An 11,471-nucleotide genomic window follows, 5' to 3' on the forward strand; every position below is an offset into this window, starting at 1 on the left:
GTTTCATCTGAATCTCATCCCTCTGGGTTGTACAAAATACGGTTCGTTGCTGACACGAATTGCAAAAAAACGCAATTATCGAGAAGAATCGATCGTATCGTTGTGTTCAGTTGTTATTACAGTCGATCTTAGTCAACTGTGCCTATAGGAGTGGAAGAAATTCGTCTCAGGCTAAGTACAAAATCGCCAGGTCCGAAGTGACTTAACAAGGAGGGACTACTTCCTATAGATATCTGAAACGACTTTACATAAACGTGATTAAAAAGTCCTGACAGCTGCTTGAGCTGAAAAAAAAAAAACGCTGAAAAAAATTCAGGCTTATTTCAATCCAGTTCAGCAGCAAATAAAGCAAAGATGATGATAACAATCGCAAGCCGAGACTCACGTGATGGTTTTTACAACAAATACAGTAGGAGAAAGCGGGGCAAAACGGACACGCGGAGGAACTACAGATAAAAATAGCTCTTTTTTCTCTATCTTCTAAAAGTACTTGAATGACTGTGCCACACTCTGCCATCTTTGACATAGTTTTCTCAACATTTTGGTATAAAAATTTGTCCACTTAAGTGTGACGATAGATAAGTGATTTAAAAAAATTGCTTTCTTTTTTAGTTCTGAACATCGGTGGATATTGGATCACTATCCTCCTAAAAAATCTTTTGGCATGTTTCATTTTTGTCTGTAATGACAGACTTTCTTGGGTAACTTGTTTGGGAACAACGACAAAAGATGAGTGGGCAAAACGGACATATCGATATCATTTGCAACACAGCCTAAAGAAAACAATAATTTTTTATCGTAAAAGCTGTTTTTAAACAGATAGCTATTTTGTTTGGGAGTCCTGTAAACAGCAAAGCTGCATTTGTCAATCACTGTTTATCTAACAGTTTTAGTTTAATTCTATTTGAATAAGAATACTGAAGACGCTGCCTTTACGGCGGCAATAGTTTCATTTATAATAAATTTATTGATTTCCAAATCTAATCGTTTTTATTCATTGCAACAAGTTCACAAAATTTCGCTTGATCTTGACAACTAATTAACCAAATGAACTACGAAAAAAGTGATCATATTAAGTCCGCTTTGCCTCATGGCCTGGGCAAAACAGGCAGCTAAAAAAAAAAAAAATTTTTTGTAACTAAAGAAAGAGAAAAAAACACATTAAGTTTCATTCTCTGGAGGACAGTTGTTTTGACGTGACGTGTTAATTAAAAAAACGCAATAGGCTACATCCATAATATATGATTGGTTTGCTCAAATAGAGAACTTTAAAGTTAGCATGTCCGTTTTGCTTTTCAACACATTGAAGAAGTAACAAACTGCTTGAAATGTGAAATTTTAGTAATAGCCTATAGTTAGGTTAATCCAGTGGTTCCCAACCGGGGGGGAAATTCCACACCAGGGGGAAATTTTGCAATTTTCAGAGGGGAATTTGGTTTTAGGATTTTAAACTTTTTTAAGCCTGGTAAGTTGACCTAGACTAGAGCGTTAAAGAGGAGATTATTATTAGATCAACTCCCGACTATTTGAGCAATTGTAGATGGATGCAGACCACCACATCAGCCCTAGGCTACTACTTCTGTTTCATGCAAATACTCGATGGATTTCAAGAGGAAACGTAACCAAGCGATTGTTTGAGCTCAGAGTTTGAGCTTAAATTCTCTTTTGGCTTTTAAATAAAATTGGAATTTGTTTCATTGTTGAATGATGACAGATGGATTAGATTTCTTGATTATTTGGTTGATATGTTTTTCCACTGAACAAACTAAATCTGAAAAGGCAAGAGAAAAATACCAATATATGGTATATATTCAATAACCATCCCCCTTTAAAGCAGATTGCGCATCAACATGGGTTATCTGTATCCATGAGCCATTGAAATATTGATACCATGTGAATTTACAACCTGTACAGTAGGCTAGTGCTTCCATGCTGGCTCAAGGTAGGTTGAAAGAAAGTGATTGATGTATGTCATTGTCATTAGGAAATTGTCAAGGTATTAGAAGGCTCTGCTGTCCTGGTCGAGGGGGACTACGTTTTGTCTGGTCTCTACTCGTTTCGACCAGCCTGGCTTGGGTCGCCCTTCCAGAAGCAGATGCCAGTATCGCTCAGAATTTACAGATGCTTTGGAAGCTTTCACAAGCAAGCTTGATAATTGAAGGAGAAAAAATAGAATGAACACTTGAACATGTTACCACGTTTAAACAGTTATTATCGGTGCTAGTTGCTGATAGGAAAGAATAAGTTCTTCCAGAGTTGAAAAAGAATTGATTTTACAACATCTCACAGCATTAAAGCTGAAATTCATTCGATATTTTCCTGAAATTTATGACGATGAGCTTGATTTAATACGAAATTTATTCCCATAGTTGATGGGAAAACTTCCCGATATACTGCAGGATGAATTTTTAGAACTCAAAACGGATTCTTGCGCTGGAGACCTATTCAGAGAAAAATCAATAACTGGATTTTGGCCATTAATGTGTAATTCCTATCCCAAAGTGGCAGAGAAAGCTATTCGAAGTATCCTTCCGTTTGCTTCCACTTATCTATGCGAATCAAGTTTTTCAACTCTTGCAAATGAAAACAAAATAGAGAAACAGATGAGACGTGGAAAATAATATTCGTTGTGCTCTTTCCGATACTCTTCTACCACATTCATGAGTTGTCGAAACAAAAAAATCACAAGCTTCACACAGACTGTTAAATGCATCTGACTCATATATTTTTGAATGTATTCTTTGAATAAAATATTATTCAGCAACGTTTATCATTAATTAAATTATTTTAGTATCAGTGGATCAGTCCGCTCCGTTAGCTCAGTAGTTACGGGCCCGGCTCAAGATCACGTGGCAAAAGTTCGACTCTCGAGGTGTGCGCTCTCGCAACGCATTTCAGGACTGCTCTCCATTCAGCGGCACCCAGTGAATGGAATAATTCCCCGGCAACAACATTTCAACAATCGAAAACTTCACTCTGCTAATCTCGGTAACCGGCCCTGCGTTAAGAGCCTCTACAAGTATGCGAAACTACCAGGAATAACCTATCAAGGCTTTGTCATTCCGAGAATAAACATTCAAAACCAACCAATCCCTAGTACGAAAAGGAATACTATGAAAAGGCGTAGTCTACAGGCTAAAAAGCCAATTACGAGTGAAAGTTCAGTTTATCTTCCAAAACTTAGATTATAATATTAATGTAAACAAGTTTTTAACAAACTGAATTTATAGGGGGGGGATTTAGATTTGAATATCGACTAAAAGGGTCCATCAAATAAAAAAGGTTGGGAACCACTGGGTTAATCCAATGTCACTAGCCTATGTTAAAATACATTTTGCAAAGTAATCCACTACATAAACATTTTGGACCAAAGGCTATTTTGTTGTAACATAAACTTACTTCCCACTGCAGTGTCTCTCTCAAAATCCAACACTGTAAAATGAAGCAATTAAAAAATCAGAAACAAGATTTTCTCTATTGTAACATGAAAATAAATCAATAAAAAATAAGCGTACCGCACACTTGACTGTTGCAAGTTCGCATTTCGAAAGATTCACCAATGCATAATATTAGAGAGGGGTCGTCGTCGATGCATGATCTGCTTCGCGTCTACGAAAAAAGAGGAAGAACTGTTGAAGACCTACATTTTTCAGTTTTCAAGTCGTCTAAATAAAGCAGAAAGGCAGATATAGGCTACTTAATGTATGTCAAGATCACACCTCAAAGCTTTTATTCGATAGTAGGCTATTGTACGTTTCAAATCGAAAGCTAATCTAGCATATAATCGTTTGATGAAAAATTTACTTCTTGAACTATACTAAAAATTTAAGATTGCAACAGCAAGCAAGTATGGTTATTTTCGGACCCATGTAATCATGAAGAAAGAGATCACCATACCGAAGTTCCACCACCACATAGAGAACTGCATGTGGTCCATGCTGTCCATTCCTCCCAAACAGGACATACACCATCAGTGCAATCAACTGTTTCTACACTGGATCCTTGACACCCATCTTCTCCAGCAAGTGCTCCTTGACACGTGCGGAACCGCTGTTGACTTCCTAATCCACACGTCACAGAACAAGTTCCGATAGAAGTCCATTGTGACCATGATCCACAAGCAGGCAGCTAGAACAATATTACGTACTTTTATGGAAAACATAAACATTGATAAAGGTTCAAATACTTTAACAATCAGTTAGGGAACGTTCAAATATTACGTAACGCTTTTTTTCCGAATTTTTGACCCCCCCTCCCCCATGTAACGCCAACGTAACGCTTTTTTCAATCCCCCCCCCTCCCCCATGTAACGGTTTTTCACTACAAATTTAGCACAAAAAACTACCATTCCGTACTCGAAAGCGTTACGTAACGTTTTGCTTGAACCCCCTCCCCCCCGATGTGACGCTAACGTAACGCTTTGCATAAACCCCCCTCCCCCTCGAAGGCGTTACGTAATATTTGAACGTTTCCTTATCTCACTAATAGCATGCCGTTTGGACCCAATATACAGGAGATACAGCGACTCAAATGCCTTGCATACGCTTGCTAATAAGCTTGCGGAGATCATTAAACTTCCAAGAAAAGGTTTGCGTAAACCGGCGTAAACCAGCTATATCCGATTACAACATAAGAAAAGTTTTGTGAAAGTATATGAAATGTAGTATGTAAATGTATCTCAAATGAAAACTGTAATAACTGGGCCAAACACGTTCTACTGACGTAAATTGTGTGCGATTACAGTTTACTGCACCTTTAAATTTAATTTAGTTTTAATTGCAGAATGATTTTTCTATATGAAGAGAGAAAAACTTTAAAGTGGACTTCTTTGAGAATGAATTTTCACGTAGACGAAAAAAATTTCTCATCTTCTACAAAGTTATTACCCAATGACACAGTGGCGTAGCCAAGGGGGGGGTTTTGGGGGCTACAACCCCCCCCTTTGGCACGCGTATGACGTCACGATATTGAGAATGATGCTTTCAGTCTATAAAACAAATTGCCTAATTTTAAACAAAATTGCATTAAAAGAGCGAGTTTTGCCAATACCAAACATCTCAGCCAGGAATTAGCAACAAGAAAACACAGAGACTAAGCTTTATTTCCGAAAAATGCCGAAGAAAACATAATCTTATCCTTTTGCTATGCTACCGGACAGCACCATTTTACAGGAATATTCGTACCCACATTTTAGTTGAAAATGCTCTCAGAATGCACCAAATTCAAAGTAATTTTTCAAAATTTTCTGGGGGAGGCCCCCCCAGACCCCCCGCCGCTGGGTGGTCAAAACCCCCCCTTTCCAAATTCCTGGCTACGTTACTGCAATGACATAGCAATTGAAGATGAGAAGTTGTTCCAACTCCACTTTTAGGTGTACTGAATGAAGGAGTGTAAAAGTTTGTTTTTCAATTTGCACTATCAATTCTACCCACCAAGCGTTTGAGTTGGAAGCAAGAGATCACTTCAAGGAATAGTCTAGCTAGTGGCTGTTCTTCATCTATTTATCAATTTATCAATTTATTTTGAATGACACAATAGCAACATACCGATTCACTACAACTTCGAGATTCCGAAGCAGCATCAGTGCAACCATTAAACCCAAAGTCTCCAAACAAGCATAGTCGACTTCGTCTTTGGGTACCAGATCCACAAGTGCTACTGCAAGAAGACCAGGACTCCCATTCACCAAGGCTTGCTGTACCAAACAAAATTCCAAATTTATGAAAATCATTTTCTTGCTTATAAATCCTCATAAACACATTCTCAATCTCACTTTTGGAATAATCTTGAATGCATAAAATGTAGACTACCCACACGGAACTTATGGCATATGGCCTACTGGTGATATTAAAACCCTTAGGTTTATGTTATCACGTAAAATCGTTTTTTTTTTCTTTCCCAAACGGAATTAACCTAGTAACCATTAACAAAGTGCAAAAAAAATATGCAGTAATAAAATAATTTTATTCTCCTTCTTTTTACAAAGTAATAAAATATGTCTATTGGGATTACTATTTTATACTTTAAGAACATGGTGTCATTTAATCCTTTACCAAAAACGCACTATGAAATATTTTTACGATTTCCTTATAACGACACACTTCAAAATCGTTGATTGGTTCATATAACTGAAAGAAATTTTCTTACGGCATTCTTGGGTGTTACAAGCTGTGGCTTCACTATTCCCTCCGATCCTGCATTCACCTTCACCTATTCCTCCAAAGGTGCATGAGCGTTCTCTCGTGCGAACGCCATTTCCACAAGTGCGCGAGCATGCGGTATATGGCGACCACGGGGCCCAAATAGGACACACCTAAACTCAAGAGTATATGGACTTCACTGCGTGAACAAATGTTGGTCTTTAGTCACGCGAATACTATATAACTACTTTGTGTAATTTTATCTATCTTTAACCAAAAGACTTACAATATATTAATCCAATATACACTTTCATGAATGTGTAGTGTTGTGATTGGCCTATTTTACAATGAAACAAAGTTTCTTACTCCAGTGTTGCAACTTGTAATTTCTGTGTCCAAACCCAAGCACCCAATATCTCCAGGAGTACCATTCACACAACCACGACTTCTTGAACGAGTTCCACCAAGACACGATTCTGAGCATGGTGTAAAATTTGTCCATGACTCCCAGAAAGGACACGGTTGAGAATTGCATGCGTTTATCTCAGTAGATGGACCAAACCCGCAATCTTCAATCTTTAACAAAAAAGAAAACGTGAGAATTTGTAAATATTTATAAAAATAAAAATAAAAAAGATAACAAATAAGCTACCCACCTGTCCGTTCAAACACGATCTACTTCTAGTCTGGGTACCACTGTTGCAAGTCACTGAGCAAGTGCCGTATGGTTCCCAGGAGCTCCACTCCGCGCATGCGCGTGTGTTGCAATCCAGCTCTTCTCTGTTGTTTCCAACACAAATGCGAAGATCTACTCCATAATTTTTTTTCATTTTTACATGCCATGATTGATTGAAATGTAGTTTTGTAAAAAAGTGAGTTAAGTCATCGTTACATTATTATGAAGAATTCAATGCCACAGCGCTCAATCCACAACTTTAGACTTACGTATTATGCTTGCCTACCAATTTGCCTACAAGCTTACGTTTACAAAAATGTACCTTCATCAACTCCGTCAATGAGCACACATGTTCTTTCTCTATAAGATATACCACTACCACAGGAAGTAGTGCAAGGGGTAAATTCAGTCCATGGTCCCCAGTTACTACAAGGTTGGGTATTGCAACTTCTCGAGTCGACAAGAGGGCCACGGCAGCCATCTTGTGTTGAGAATCCGAAGTTACACGAACGAGTCCGAACCTAAATAAAAAACTTCTTGGTTAAGCCAACTATGTCTCATAATGCATGTTCATTTGTTGTAGAGGATATTTTAAGAAGTTTTTTTTGGGATGCAAAATTCTACTCTATAAAAAAATCATTTCGAAATGAAGAAAGATCCTTCTCAAACAAAGTTATTTTGAAACGAAATGAAAACAAGACAAAATTTTGGGTCAGGACGAAACAAATACTTGGAAGCTCCTTGAGTTGAATGCATCTGAGCTCAATTAGCGATGCTTCAAAAAATATGGACGCTATGCCGCCTACTTTAAACTGCAAGGTATAGTTTCTGGGTCGGGATATATTTTTGCGTTTTATTTTTATTTAAAGTTCATAATCAAACAAAAACATTTTATCTAAAAACAAAACATTTTAAATCGAGATGACGTAATTTTGTTTTAAACAACCCTAACGTCTTTGCTTGAAATACAATAGCTTTGCAGGTAACTATTCCTTAACAAGGCAACTATCTCTTAATAATTTTCAAGTATGAGCAAAGTAAGCAATCATTCAACCTGATTTCCTGAGCCGCATGGAACATCGCAAACTCCAAAATTTGTCCACTCTGTCCATTGTGGGCAGTTCTGTGTGTTACAGCTCTCAGACTCGGTAGATGAACCTGGACATGCAGAATCGAGGCCTTCGCTGTTCAAGCAGATTCGAGAACGAAATCTTGTTCCACCAGCACAGGAGAAACTTTAAATTTATTAAAAAGATTAATTGACACCGTACAGCAAACTATATTTTTCTAACTGTTTTCTTTGTAGACTTTGCTCAGGGATATCTAGAGAAGGGGATATGAAGACTCGCAGCGATTGCCTTATTCTCATGACACTACCAGGGCAGTAGTTTGTAGTGCTTTAAACATGTGGTTCTTTTTAAAATTAGAGAAATTTTTATAGTGCAGCTGGTGCAATGAGCTACAAAAGACAGTTAGCAAATGTTACGTAGAGCATATTTGAAGAATACTTGTTTACAAAGAAAGTTGAAAAGTTACCAGTAAGCTGTTTTTTTTAACAAAGCCTTTGCAGTAGGCTAGATCTAGAGCAAGTATATTGGTAGTTGAATTAACAAGCAACCATGAGCATGCTGTGAATATTCAGGCCTGATTCTAATAGCGCAATGCAAGTTATCATAACAAGATTTATTAAACTACTATCGGTGCCAATTGTCATTTTACGATAAACACAGATTATTTACGATAAACAAAAGCCCTTCTATTGTCAGACGTAATAAAAGCTTTCGTAGCCTATCCCCTTCTTTAGATATTCCTGACTTTGCTTACTAAACAAAAACAGACAAGAACTACAACCGAACAAGCAAGGTTCACCGAACTCTAGGGCTGAACTGCCAACCGAAAAATATGATTTAAAACGAAACGCTTGTTTAACATGGCTTACTTCTGTGCAAAATGTTGGTAGGTCTAGTTTTTTCTCGTTGAAATAATGTTTAAGTAGCCTACCGTAGTAAACTTGAAGTGAAACCCATAAAATTGGCTTTCAGTGTATTTTGTACTATTGCTTTGCAAATTGAAGAAAGTAATAGGCCTATCTGCTGCTATGTTATGATTTATAATTTTCATGTTTTGTCAAAGCACGTTTTTCCCCATAGAAATTCAAAAATTAAGAAGTTTACAAGATAACAATAAAATTAGATTTTTTCAGAATGTTGGCTATTGTGACGCTGCCGTTGAAAAATCGCAATATTAAAATAATTGATTTGCAAATTTTAACAATGGTGCAGTAGTTGTTTTTGTCATTAGCATTATTGTTTATAACGAATGAAAGCAGCTGCGATATAGTAAACAATAATTTTAAGTAGCCCACGTATTTTATTGCAAACTCATCAAACATGTAATCAAACCAATAAGAATTTTTAGCATAAGCCATTGATGATGTTCGTTCTTCGTGTTTGAAAAGATCCAACAAACGAACTTGAATTGAGTTTGTATTCACTGTTTTTTAAAATACATACAAATGAAGTATTGACAGGTAAAATTTACAATAAAAGGCAAATGTAAAGATTACAACACTGATACTAAACAGGTTTGAGATCACCTTCAAGTGAGATCAACTATCTTTTCAAGAAACAAACGTTTCATAAATTGCATCAGATGCTTACGTGCATGTAGAGTAAGAAGTCCACTCGCCCCACTCCGGACACGGATTGTTCTGGCAGCTTCTCACGTCAGTTACACGTCCTGTGCAACCAGGATCTCCAACTCGTCCAAACTGGCATGCACGAACCCGTGTCTGCGCGCTAGGACCACATGTTTCAGAACATCTTCCCCAACTCGCCCACTCCGTAAAAATGGCACAGTTCTACAATTGATGTACTTTGTGATAATGGTTTGCTACATAATTTATGCAGCTTTTGTAATGGATTTATCCTGGTGATGGCTGGCACAAATACACAAAACTAAACTCTATGTTTATTTCAAAAAAATAGCTACGCTTTGAATCAATAGATTGTCGGAAGAATGTACTCTTCGTCTTAAGTTAATAGGCTAATTATTAAATAAATAAAAAAATTCACGATGTAGGATGGAATGTTATCAATGTTGGAAATGTACTTATTTGCAAAATTGGTTACAAATTGTGCTTACATAATTACATCACAATGGATTCTAGAATTTACAATTATTGAATGTAAATGTTAAGATATAAATTTTTAAGTGTACAAAAAAAATTGACGAAAAAGAATTTAAATCGAACTTTTAAATTAAGCCCAGAAAAATGGTAATTTTCAGCACCAAATTTGACTTAGCAGCGAAGATAAGACTTAAATATTTGATCTTAAATCTAAACTCAACTAAGAACTACGCCGAAAAAAGTCACGAACAACATCAAAGAACAAAAGCCGAATACAAGATATGTACAACCAATGAGCAAATCGCAAGTAAATTTAATACAGTTCTGTACAAAATATGTATGAAAAGATAATGTATTATTTATGTGAGTCCTGATAACAAATGCTTTGCACACTAGTACGGACGTGTGGTTCTGTGGTTACTAAACCCAACAAATTAACTCCAATAAAGAAGACTGCTGCAACGACATGGCCTTCGTTAAAGATAATAATTAAGCACCTCAAGATTGCACGCTTCCACTCTTGTAGCAGAACCAGCGCAATCCGACTCAGCTCCGTTTTGACACTGTCTCTGACGAATAGTAGTTCCACTGCCACATGTGACGCTACAATTCACTGGGCTCCATTCACCCCAGATAGGGCAATTTGGAAGGTCGCATGAAACTCTTTCTTCAGCCGGACCATCGCAATTCCCAAATCCAACAGTTCCACCTCCTTACGACAGAAGTAAGTTAATTACCATGTTGGTAACTCACTTATTGTATGACCACTTTCTCACTTTCACTCACCGAGACATTGACGCCTTCTTGTTCTTTGACCACTCCCACAGGAAACAGAACATACGTCAACAAATGCCCATTCTCCAAAATAATCACACGAACTTGAAGTACGACATGGCTTGGATCCTCTACTGGATCCACCACATAGAAGATTGGGGGTACCGATCGGTAGACAACTTCTTTGTCGCACTTGAATACCTTCTCCACACGTTACAGAGCATTCTCCGAACGGATCCCACAGAGACCAAAATGGACAGGAGGCGCCACCGCATGACTCACTCTGCATTATTCCAATAAATTGTTATTGTTACATGGTTTAGCCTACTGCATATTATAAGATTTAGATTTGCAAATTTCAGACAGAAACTACCATTCTTGTTCAATAGATTGACAACGCTGTGATTTCCCTTATAAACTTTCTCTAGTTCTATTTTTCGTTTTTATAAATAATTTTGCCACACCGTTCAACCTATAATTTGCTTAAAATTGTTTTAAAATTTCAATTTTTGTCGTCTTTTTGTTCATTTGTCTTGTACCATCTCAGTCATCAATACATTTTCTAATGAGAAACTTTTAGCAGTGTGTCCGAAGGAACGCAGTTTTCTGAGGTCGGTGTATCCTCTGTTTATTGGGTAACGAGTTTATTTTTTCTCTCTAGATAATGTGTAGTAGCCTCCTGAGACACCAAGTTTCGTAGCTTTTGAATAAAGATAACATACAGCAATCTAATCCTTGCGCTTTACAGACA

General features: G+C 37.1%; 1 protein-coding gene across 1 annotated transcript in view; it reads right to left on the reverse strand.

The window, feature by feature from the left end:
- The window catches only part of LOC145778979 (uncharacterized), a 91,635-nt gene extending 80,626 nt beyond the window's left edge, over positions 1-11,009 (reverse strand). Inside the window, exons 1-10 of the mRNA XM_082590562.1 lie at positions 10,733-11,009; positions 10,444-10,655; positions 9,477-9,676; positions 7,139-7,337; positions 6,507-6,716; positions 6,148-6,313; positions 5,547-5,695; positions 3,898-4,128; positions 3,516-3,609; positions 3,400-3,432 (exon numbers count right to left, since the gene is read on the reverse strand). Of these exons, the coding sequence (XP_082446688.1) occupies positions 3,400-3,432; positions 3,516-3,609; positions 3,898-4,128; positions 5,547-5,695; positions 6,148-6,313; positions 6,507-6,716; positions 7,139-7,337; positions 9,477-9,676; positions 10,444-10,655; positions 10,733-11,009 (1,771 nt within the window). The remainder of the gene's footprint in view (positions 1-3,399; positions 3,433-3,515; positions 3,610-3,897; positions 4,129-5,546; positions 5,696-6,147; positions 6,314-6,506; positions 6,717-7,138; positions 7,338-9,476; positions 9,677-10,443; positions 10,656-10,732) is intronic.
- Positions 11,010-11,471: the final 462 nt, after the last annotated feature.

The sequence above is a fragment of the Aplidium turbinatum genome, chromosome 10, assembly GCF_918807975.1.
Source record: "Aplidium turbinatum chromosome 10, kaAplTurb1.1, whole genome shotgun sequence".
Lineage (NCBI taxonomy): Eukaryota > Metazoa > Chordata > Ascidiacea > Aplousobranchia > Polyclinidae > Aplidium > Aplidium turbinatum.